This window comes from Histoplasma capsulatum, genomic scaffold (assembly GCF_000149585.1).
Source record: "Histoplasma capsulatum NAm1 scaffold_1 genomic scaffold, whole genome shotgun sequence".
Taxonomy (NCBI): domain Eukaryota; kingdom Fungi; phylum Ascomycota; class Eurotiomycetes; order Onygenales; family Ajellomycetaceae; genus Histoplasma; species Histoplasma mississippiense.
The window spans coordinates 6,286,867-6,298,359 of NW_001813982.1; the positions used below are offsets into that span (position 1 = coordinate 6,286,867).

Consider the following 11,493-nt stretch of genomic DNA (forward strand, 5'->3'; position numbering starts at 1 on the left):
AAAAAGTGAGAGTGGTTGCATTTTGCATGACATTTCTCAGAGATATACTACAGCAAAATAGCAATGCAGGAATTAAAGAGTCAATAGCAAGCAGATCATACTGAAGCTGCTTTATTAATGACAAAAATCAGCTGAATCTGAACTACAATCTATGCAATAACAGTCAATTTTACTATCACAACATCTTCAGTCTAAACTGAATGATCTGCCGAATCCCACATGCAGAAAGCAAATGTGTCAAGACTAAATATGACAGCACAAATAATGTCTCTTTTTCAAATATACTCAAATTTGAATTTGATATTTTTTTTCCCTTCTGATTTATATCATAGTGAGTTTGCTGAAATTTCAGAGATTTCACATTCATTACTGATCTGCTCTGTCTTGTCACTGTATAGTTAGCAAGAATACTTCTGAATATTATAGACATTCTCTTTTTCTCACAGTTGAAATCATTTACAGTCACTGATAACTCATCTCAAGAAGTATCAGCTTCAAGAACATGCTCAAGCCTCAATAATTATATCTCTGTCACACCCTTGGTTGTGCCAAGGCCCCGTGACGGCTCTACACGGCCTATCGCTTCCCCTCGGATAATCCCATCTATCCCATGACGTCACGCAGGTGTCCGAACCGGTTTTCAACCACCTTATGACATCATTCGGATGCAATAGAAGAGGATCCAATTGATAGGCTATGAGAATCCTGTTTCTATACGGGGTCAGTAGATTCCTTCTGGCAGATCAATGCAGCGCCACTGCGGAGTTGCTTCGGCTACCCTCGCTCATAGAGTGAGGGGAGGATGGCTGCCCGTTGTCTATATAGAATAGCTAGATGCTGGCTCTCTATTCTAGGAGCCAGCGATTCGTCTTTTATCTTTTGACAAGAAGATACCAGAGTTACCACTGTCCTTATACAATATTCTTAGTGTGCCGAGTACCTCTGGTAGTTCAGTATTTATATAGTATTTTACTAGTTCGCGGTTCAAGCGAGATAATCAAACCCACCCATAAGGCTTCCCATTATATACCATCCTCCTCTGTGCCGCTGCCGAGTAGCAATCGCCTCGGCGCCGTCATATTACAAGTATAAAAAACAGCAGCTATTAAAAGAAAAGAAAGCATTTACAAATCAAACTTTTCAAAACAAGTCAAAATCAAAAGTAATCAAAATGAAATAAATTTCAAAGCAAAAGTAACAAAATAAAAATAAAAACAAGAATAAAAATTAAAGCAAATACATAGAAATAAAAAAAAAAAAAAAAAAAAAAAACAAAAATTGAATTCATTATCAAATCAAACTATTCAATTGAAATCTTGTAGCAATATTTGATTCTTTCAAATATTCAATCAAGAATTCATTTCCAGTTTTTGTATTGAATAAAAGTTTTAAATTTAACAGTGTTAATTCAAACTTCTCTCTCAATCTCAATCTTAACTCTGTATGCTTTGTACAAAGTAAAAGAAGATGCTCTGGGTTTTCATATAACTGATAATCTGAACATAAATCACATAAATCATTTCTAATCTTTGTTAAATATGATTTAAAATAACCATGTCCAAGTTTTAGCTGCATTATTGTAGCAAAAAGTTTCTTTTTACATTTTATTGAGCAAGCTTTCTATTTTGGCTTCATTTCAAACCTGGAATAATATACACTCTTTTTTTGTAAAAACCAGATATTTTGCCATTTTTGCAAACATGATTCTCTTATTTTTCTCTTAATATAAACCCATGTTACAATTCTTTGAAAGTAGACTTTCAATTCAGTTGCTTTTTTTGCAACTTTATCAGCCATTTTATTGCCATATATACCCATATGAGCAGGCGCCCAGTGAAGATGAATAGAACAATTGAATGAGATTTTTCTTTGAATATTTTAAAGACTTTTCAAAATCAGCTCTAGCATTGACTGTCCACTGCTGATTTTATTACTTTGAAGTTTTTTAAGCCCAGCTTGACTATCAGAGAATATCCAAACATGCTCAAATCTTTTCCATTGTTCAATCTTCATCTCAACCAATTTGAAAGCTCTTGAAATTGCAAATAATTCAGCATTAAAAACTTCTGACTCTTTTCCAATTTGCCAAGAATCAAGAATATAGTTTTTATCATTTTTTGAATATGCTATTCCAGCTCCAAGATTGCCTGTTTTCTCACATTTCTAGCCATCAGTATATATAAGAATTGCTTTGTTTCTCATTTGTTTTAGACGATTTAAATGTTGTTCAGTCTGAACTTCTTTTGAAAGTTGACTAATATTTAAATCAATAAGACTGACAAGATCTTTCTTTCAAGGAGAGAGATTTTCAAAGACCATTTTCTCTATATTTAAACTACAGAAACTGTCTTTAATCATGGAGCAAATTCTAAATAACTGAGATGGTATCTTCTTTCTTTGCACAGATGTTGAATTATTAAATGAATTTATTTTATTACAATCAAAATATGACTCCCAATTCAAATCTACTCCAGTTGATTCACTTGAAAAAGAAGTTGAGACTCTTTTTCTAATTGAATGATTGGGATATAACTTCATAATTCTGAGAGCATAATTCATATAGATTTTATCAAATCTCACTTATGGTGGTGGTAGAGAAGCTTCAATCTCTATGGCTTTAATTGAAGAGGTTTTAAATACTCTCAATATTTTTCTTAAAGCTGAATTTTGAAGCTTTTGAAACCTCTTTACAAAAAAACTCTTTTGATTTTTCCACCATATTTAAACTGCAAAGTCTGAAACAGAGTTTATACAAGCAATATATAATTGTCTCATTGCTTGAAAAAACAAGCCTCTTTCAGTATTTGAAAGTCTCAAAATACTGTTTAAGATTCTTTCAGCACTTGCAACTTTGATCTGAATATGAGATTTAAAATTTAATTGAGAATCTAATCAGACATCAAGCCATCTAACTGAATTTTTTGATTTAACTGAATGATTTAAAAGCTTAACTTCAGTATCTCTTTCTCTGAAATTTGGATAAAAGTGAATTAATTCAGTTTTATTCATATCAAAAACAATGTTTTTTGATTTTGCTTTTTCAATCATTTCAGTTGCTGCTTGCTCAATCAAATTGCAATTATTTACAATTGATTCTGAGCTTACAACTAGACTTAAATCATCTACATAGCTTGGAGTTCTCACCATAATTGCCATTTATCTATCAATAAACAGAAACTTAATAAATATAGTAAATAAAATGGGTGAGACTGGGGAACTCTGAGGAACTTCTATCTCAATATCTGTTATATCTTGTCTCATTCCATCAAAAAGCAATTGAATAGTTCTTTTTGATATGAAACAGACAACCCACTTAATGAGAGACTTTGGCATTCTCAGTTCTATCAAAGTTTTAATCATTTGAGAAAGTGAAACATAATCAAATACATCTTTTATATCAATAAACATTGCAGTTGTAACCATTTTTTCATTCTTTGCAAGTTGAATATCATAAACTACAGAGAGAACTGCATCAATTGCTGAGTTTTGCTTTCTACTTCCCATCTGATCATCATATAATAAATCAGTAGTAGATGGAAAAGACAGTCTAGTTGCAATTATCTTTTCTAAAATTTTTCCCAGACAATTCAGCAGAGATATCACTCTATAAGATTTAGGAATAATTGGTTTTCTATTGGGTTTTGACAAAATACCTCCAACAGCATGCTTCCAGCACTTAAAATAATACCCATATTTCAAAAGAGTTAAGAATAATTCAAAGAGCTCATCTTTTAGTACTGAATAAAGCTCTTGAATTATTAAATGATTTATAGTATCAGCTTTTGCTGCTGTGACTTTTGAAAATAAAAAAATAACTATCTTTTTATTTCTCATCATATAGCTGAGATAGAGTTCAAAGTTAAAAATTGTTTCTATCATTCATTGTTTTACTTCTGAATCATGAAAATATGCAAAAAGAATAGAGCTGAAAAAGTTTAAATTTTTCAAAAAATAAAAGTGATATATAATATTCATAATAATAAATAACTGTTTGATAGCTGTTGTTTCATCTGAGACTCATTTATAACTCTTTCAATATGCATGTTTATTCTTTAGAACAGAAATAAGCAGCTTAAATCAGATTAATGCATCAATTCAGATGATCTCATAAGCAGTTTGAAAATCAATGATATCAAGATCAAGATCATAATTGAATTTTGTAAAATATGAAGTATTGATAAAATATTTCAGCTTCTGTTTAAGCAAGATGATATAATGATGATGATTATAAAACGCTTCTGACTTTAAGAGTGCTTAATATAGTGCATTCCGCTGCTTTGCAGAAGTATGATATTATTTATGAATCAAGATATCAGAATTTTGAATTCAAGCATTTATAAAAACTTTCATTCTTCAATCATTTTGTTGTAATGTTTTGATAATGTGAGATAATTTTGAATGTTTTTTTTGTTGATTATAAGGCATAGTAAGCAGATGCTGTGAGTCATGAATATTTGATTGTGAATAAGTTAATAAGATATTAATATCAGTGATCTTGAATTTTTAAGAAATATTAATAAATTTAAAATCTATTAAACCATTATCCGATATCTCATATTCATTATCTAGATCATTGAAAGAGTGTAGTAGTTGTTGAAAAAATTCATCTTCAAATGATGAAGAATATTGATTGAACTGTGTCTGATATTGAGTGTCTTGAGATTCAAAAGACACAGTGTTTTTGATCAATGATTGTGACATGATGAGAAGAGATAGCAAGTTGTAAAATAGTAGAAATGATAATGAAATGATTAAGAATTTAAAAAATATCAATTTGATGATGATCAGATAAATATTTAAGATAGATGTATGATTCTGAAGTCAACTGAATATTTTGTATGAGCAGGTTTGATTTTCCACAGATGATGAAACTGTTTCTTCTCAGACTCTCTACAAGATATTATATTGTGAGCATGTGTGGAGTAATTGATTGGTCCAGAAGTTAGCAGGACTTGGCAGAAGTCTAAAGAAGTTTAGTTGATCGCACTAATCTGAAAATATCAAGAAAAGAGGCTGAGCATGCTGAGATAACCCTCCACATCCCTCCTCTTGAAAATCTGGTATGGACTTGAGCCAACCGTCCTGGATATGTTCTTTGCCCAGACCAGTTACCTGTGATTCAGAATGCGGCGTTTCGAGAGAATCCATGACATCGTTGAGCCCGTTGAAGAGTATCGCCAGGGAGGCTATCATCCGGTACACCTCCACGATGTATTCAATGAGAGGTACGAGGTAATTGGAAAGTTGGCGTTTGGCCAATTCTCAACAGTATGGCTCACACATGACCAATTGTGAGTCTCTCCCAGCAGACCATTTTTCCCCAATGAGAACTAACCACTCCATTTAAGGCTCCAGCGACATGTTGCGTTGAAGATACTGAAAGCGGATGTTTCCAGAAACAATAAAGAGCTTGCTATGCTCCTTAAATTATCTGCTCCGGGCCTAGATCATCCTGGCAAAGGGCATGTTATCGAACTTCTGGATTATTTCGAGCATGATGGCCCAAATGGGACACACTTGTGTCTAGTGCTCCCTGCAATGATATCCGACGGTGAAGTAATAAGCGTCAACGGATGCACCAGGCAGCCTACGTGCGAGCTATTTCCAAACAAGTCTTGTTGGGTGTCGACTTTCTTCATAAGCTAGGCATCACTCACTGCGGTAGGTCAGCGCCTGAGGCATGAAAGTTGTTAGTACCCTGACTTAATGCAGATCTACAACCTGCCAATGTTCTGTTTTCAATTGTTGGGGCTGCGCACACCGAGGCGTTCTTGCAGCCCCCGGAGTTCAGTCCTGTTAGGTGGCTAGAAGGAACGAACGTAAATGATAGTGCGCCGAAATATTTGATGGCTACACAGAGACGCCGGGGCGAACTGGACGACGCAGACCACACCACGATCTTGGTTAAGATTGGTGATCTGGGTGGAGGTATGATGCACCCTTTGTTATATCCCAAACCTGGTACAAGAACTCATATCATTACCTAGCTGCATGGAGTCGACAATGTGATCAGTGGCCGGTAACGCCGACAGCTTTGCGTGCACCCGAGCTAATTCACCGAAATACTTGGGATGCTAGGATCGATATCTGGGCCTTGGGTTGCTTGGTATGCTCCCCCTGCACCCAAACCCAGTTTTCCCATCTAATCTTTGTGCAAAGGTATTTGAATTGGCAACAAACGAGCCATTATTTCCCTTGGGATCCTTTGGCCTCACGGCGGAACAGATTGACGAAGAGCACGCTTACCGTATTAGCCAGCTCCTTGGTAAGAATGGTCAGGGGCATGAGAACCTTACAAAACACCTGACAGAGAGGCTCCCATATGATTTCGGTGCTGAGAATGTAGAGCACCTTGCATCATTTCTTTGGTTGATGCTACAGCAAAACCCTCAAAGGCGAATGCCAACCACCAAGTTACTCAATCATCTCTTCCTAGTCGGAGAACCTGGGGGTTGAGAGCTTATCAACGTCGAACATGATAAGGTCTACGGTGTTCTTACCCCCTCTGTATGAACATGCACGAAAATAGTATTTATCATGTTCACGTTCTTCAATTAGTCTGACGAGATGTACATATTGGCCGTAGCCATTTTTAGTCCAGCAATACGCAATATGAATTACAAAAAGCATTACATTCCTCTCGAGTCTGATCCAGAGATATTTACAACTAAGCTACATAGCAAGCGTGGAAAGCATGGGCACCTCACTCCAAGAATTCTTCTCCGACCTTTACCAGCACCGGAGCAGGATCCAGCCAAGTTCCTTTTTTTTTTTTTTTTTTTTTGTTGAAGATAGCACCTTTGGAATTTATTGCGCTTTTCACGGGGATAACAAAACTGGATCCCATCCTTTTCAAAGCCTGCGTCAGGCAAAGTAAGAGCTTCAAGATCTTCAACTTCATAGAAATTTTGCTGCCCAATTTTCACCACCGGCAAAAAATGAAATTCTCACTTCATCTCAGCAGTCGACTTCTGCAGCGATGAGAAGTGTCTATGCTCTTGGCCAAGTAGGCCCATCAATTGGTTCCCCAGAGGGAACAGCGTTGGAGGGCGGGTTGTGTACATAAATGGAGGCTCGCGGTTCCAGATAGCCTGAAGTAGCCTGACAGCTTCTGGTTTTCGTTCCGCCTGCACAAACGTTTGGGCAAGGCGTATCGCTACCGGTATAAGTATCTCCTCAGCATTGGTCGATCGAAACAGTTGCCATATGGCCACAAAGAACCATCTGGTGGTCTCTCTGGAGAAATCGATAATGTTGACCATGAAAACCTGTCAGGACTCTGCGGGCCTCTCTTTCACCTTTGCACCCACTCCACGGTACATTAGGCCTCAGTCCCTCATTCACATGTCTATAGAGTTGTGTGTCGCCCCATTCATTCTGGGATAGTGATTCCATGATGTGATCTTTATGGGCTTCGAACACTGCGTAAATGTGTTTGCAGGTCAGGATTGCTGAAAAAGAGACTGGGGACATCCAGTACATGCTGAAGGATATGCAGTATGAGTTCGGCGGGGAGAAAGGGTGTCATTAGGGTAAATGACATCAAGGTAAAGTAAACGAATTGAAGTCCAGTGTAGGTTGAGAGGCCAGGCGGGACGGGACTGAAAATTAAAGGAAAGAAGAGAAAAAGGAGGATGGAGTGTACCGGAGGGATGGGCCGTCCTCTTATGAATAGGTGAGGCTTTGGTGCCAAGGCAGGCGGACCGCTATCAATCCTCATTGATCCAGAGCCCTTGTTCTCTTTGCGTTTCACCCCTGTTCCTTTGTCTTGGCTTTCCCGGTTCAGGCGCATTGAACCACTCGAACTTTTCCCAGACGCGTTCCAAATATAAAGGCTCTACCATTTCTCCTACCAATGTCCCTATTACAAAACTACGATCGTACGAATCTAGTGCTGCAGACAAAGCATTTGCTACCTAATAACTCTTTATATAGCCAGTGAAATTTTCAACGACATGATCCACAGGGCTCTGGCTCAGGAGAGAGACACCCTGGACAGACCCCGTGTCTGCACAGGAGGGTTTTCCACTCTGAAGGGATGGTATAGCATATTGAGCATCGGCATCGATGCTGCAGCTCGATGATCTCAGCCTTAAGCCTGCGGATCTCCTTGTTGATCTGCACGGTGTTTGATTTCTAGCTCGGTGTTCCACTTCTGCAGGCGCTGCACTTCTTCTTGTAGGTCCCTGATCTTCGCGGACTCTGCTTCAAATATGGTGTGAATTTCTTGATATGCTGTCGCCTATCCTAATATCAGCAAAGGGCAAGTCCGGCTCGGATGGGAGAAAAATCTTACCAGAACTACCTTCAGGTTGGGCATTGTGCGTTTCTCCAGCGGCTATAATGTTGTGGATACGGAGGAATTGAGGAGCGCTGGGCCATCAAACAGAGCCTCATACTCCGGTTCGCTTATAGTCCACAAGGCGTCTCTTTCTCCGGAGATCTCGCGGCAGGGACCGAGGTGCGTCCGTCTCTGCATCTGTATCGTCGTCGTCGATGATGATGGTGCTACGTGGTTCAGCTTCGGTAGAAGCCATGGCTGAACACGCTCGTTGATGTTGGGTCGCCTTGGGGCCACGCAAACCGGACCCCTCGGTGAGTTTCTTGCGACGGTGGATGGAGAGTGGAAAAGGAATTGAAAGAAATATGGAGTCAGAGGTGGGGGGAGAAGGCCATATATATGCCCCCAACGGCCCAAGGAGAGGTCACGGGATTTTACCTCTCCGTTGACGTATGGCTTGCGTATCAGGATGGCGGAAAGGGGCGTTGATGCGGGATGTCGCTCTGGCTGCCAACCAGGACCGGGGACGCTCGGGTTAGGCTTAGGAGTGAGAAGAACGATGGAGCTGGAGGGGAAGGGAGCCCTCTATATATACCAAGAAAATGGGGGGCAGTCATGGGGTGCTCATCTCAGGTTCCAAGGTTGCTCTCCTCATGCATTGAAGCACAGTGCAGCAGCCAACAACATCTGAGAGCAAAGTCTGAAAATAGAACTCATACTGAAATGACATTCCTTCCACAGCTGTCATATACAGATCATCATGGGGAGGGACAAGAGGGCAGGTATCATTCAGCTGTGGCTGCGTACAGTAGAAGAGGGGATCGCATGGCAATTTGATGAGCCATTAATGAACGGCTAGGAGGGGCCACCTTAAGTCTATCTTATGATTGATCATAATATCACTTTCATGGACATGGACATGGATTAGCATTACATTTTTTACTCTTTAAAATTGCAGATTTGACTGTGACATCAGCAGATTTAACTGTATACATTCCTTTCTCTTATTTCTGAAATGTAAACATTTATTGATGCAGCATTGATTTCATTCTTTGTAAAAAACATTTCTTTACTTTCAGTCAAAGTCAGTGCTTTTTCATCATATTTAAAAACTGTGTATCATTTTTAAAGAGTCATTTTCACAGCTTGTCACTGTGACTCTTTTTCCTCTTACTGTGCTTATGTTGACTTTCTTCAGATTTGTGAGAAGCTGAATGACTAATTGACTACACATTCTCATCTTTCACTCATATTGCTGATGTTAAATGAGATATATAATTTATCAAAACATCTTCAAACAATTAAGAAAGAAACTGCAGATGCTCATTGAGCTATAATAATAGAAAATGAAAGTGAAAAGCTGCGAAGAAATCTTTCATAGCTGATATAGAAATAATATAAAACTGTTTTACAATTAATTTTTTTAATTATTATAATTCTTGCTTACATTTTCTAAACTGTTCATCACTGAAGAAATCTATAATGCACTCGTTTATTATTTCCTTATTATTATATTATCTTTATTTATATCTTCGTCTATTCTTATCTCTTTCCATTATACTCTCGCTACCACTATTTCTATATGTATATATATATGGATGCATGTATTTCGCACATCTTCTTTTTCTTTCTTTTCCTCTTCAGCGATTAGCTACAACTACAACTTCAACTATACTACTACTATAATTATTATTACTATTATCTTCTACTACACTACATATTATTTTCTACTATTCACTCTTCACACTGTCATAACACCTTACAAAATCATTGTTTATACTGTAAAAGCATAATACATTGATGTCAATATTGCAATGAATGAAGTGAATCTATTAATGATTCAGAATATAAATATCATTATCTGTTTGAGAATTTCTATTTCAATCATCAGATCTTTTTCAGAATCCTTGATAATGATTAAAGATATCACAAAATATAAACAGAAAAGATTCAGAATATAAATAAATAATTTTTAAATTTACAAAATCATCATTTTACTGAACAAATCAGTGAAATTCATTAATATTTCAAAATACATTATTGATAAAAATCATTCAGTCAATGAAAATGTTATTTTGAAGGTTTGAGAATTTAAAAAAAGCTTTTAAACTATCATCTAAACAGATTATACTTAATGATGATGAATCAACCTTTATAATGCCTCTTTCAAAAGAAGACAATTCAATCAGTGTATTAGAAATATTATCTTGAATATCATAAATAGAGATGAAATATAAATGCAGAATGTGATATCTTAAATCATAAAAAAATGATACATTATACTGAGAATTCTCTGAACTAAATGATGATATGAACATTTTTTTTGATTGAGAGAGGGGATTCAACAGCACACACAGCTGAATATTACTGCTGATAAACATGTAAATTTCAATCAGTAGTTTTAAAAAAACATCATGTTTGAAAAGCAGCAGAGTATTGAAAGAGATATCATAATGTAAAATTGGGAAAGAGATTTTTCTGCATTTTGAAATGTGAGAATTGAAGCATTTATACAGTGAGAATGATTTAAAATGCTGTGGTATTTATGATTTGAAATTGTATATATAAAACATGAGAGTCATCTAAGCAAAAGATTGAAAATCTGAAAAAGAAGATTCTGAATCAAAAATGAATTAGAGAAATAAGAGGCAGAGTGAAAATTGAATTTGAGAAAAAAAACATACACAGATGAGAGAAACAAATCATTAAATATCAATGATTTTGTAAAAGATTCAGCCATTCTTTATAATTACTTTTAGCACAGAAACTTCAGCTGCTTTATCATCTTTTATATAAAAGAAAAAGCAATGAGATAAATTTTTTGAATTTTTAAATTCTTTCTAAAACTGTTGATACATTTATTCTCATTTGGAAGTCATTTGAAAATTAATAATCAATGCTTTGCATCAATCATATATGACTATCATTATTTTCAACTCTGATATATTGAGCATGTAATTCTAATGAAACTCTGATTTGATTGATCTGTAGATATACATTGATATCAAAAAAGAAATGCAGTAATTTTGCTATTGACTTAGAAAAGAAAATAAGATAATTTACTTTGATGAATTAAAGAGTGATATAATTCTTCATCATTTAAAACTCAGCAAGCATTTCAATTTCAGAAAACTCACTCATTGATCTTTTCTGTGGTTTCAATTGATTATTGCCAGTGCTTTTCCATACAGATCTTCATAGATGAAAGGCAT

At 36.2% G+C, this 11,493-nt stretch overlaps 2 protein-coding genes across 2 annotated transcripts; one reads left to right on the forward strand and one right to left on the reverse strand.

The window, feature by feature from the left end:
- Window positions 1–5,124: 5,124 nt before the first annotated feature.
- On the forward strand, window positions 5,125–6,456 carry HCAG_01806 (predicted protein; the record flags this gene model as incomplete). The annotated part of the gene is made up of 5 exons (XM_001544709.1): window positions 5,125–5,291; window positions 5,349–5,551; window positions 5,713–5,928; window positions 5,988–6,106; window positions 6,160–6,456. The coding sequence occupies 5 exons, from the start codon at window positions 5,125–5,127 to the stop codon at window positions 6,454–6,456; spliced, it is 1,002 nt and encodes a 333-aa protein (XP_001544759.1).
- A 1,636-nt stretch (window positions 6,457–8,092) lies between these two features.
- Window positions 8,093–8,537, reverse strand: HCAG_01807 (predicted protein; the record flags this gene model as incomplete). The annotated part of the gene is made up of 3 exons (XM_001544710.1): window positions 8,093–8,242; window positions 8,297–8,338; window positions 8,400–8,537. The coding sequence occupies 3 exons, from the start codon at window positions 8,535–8,537 to the stop codon at window positions 8,093–8,095; spliced, it is 330 nt and encodes a 109-aa protein (XP_001544760.1).
- Window positions 8,538–11,493: the final 2,956 nt, after the last annotated feature.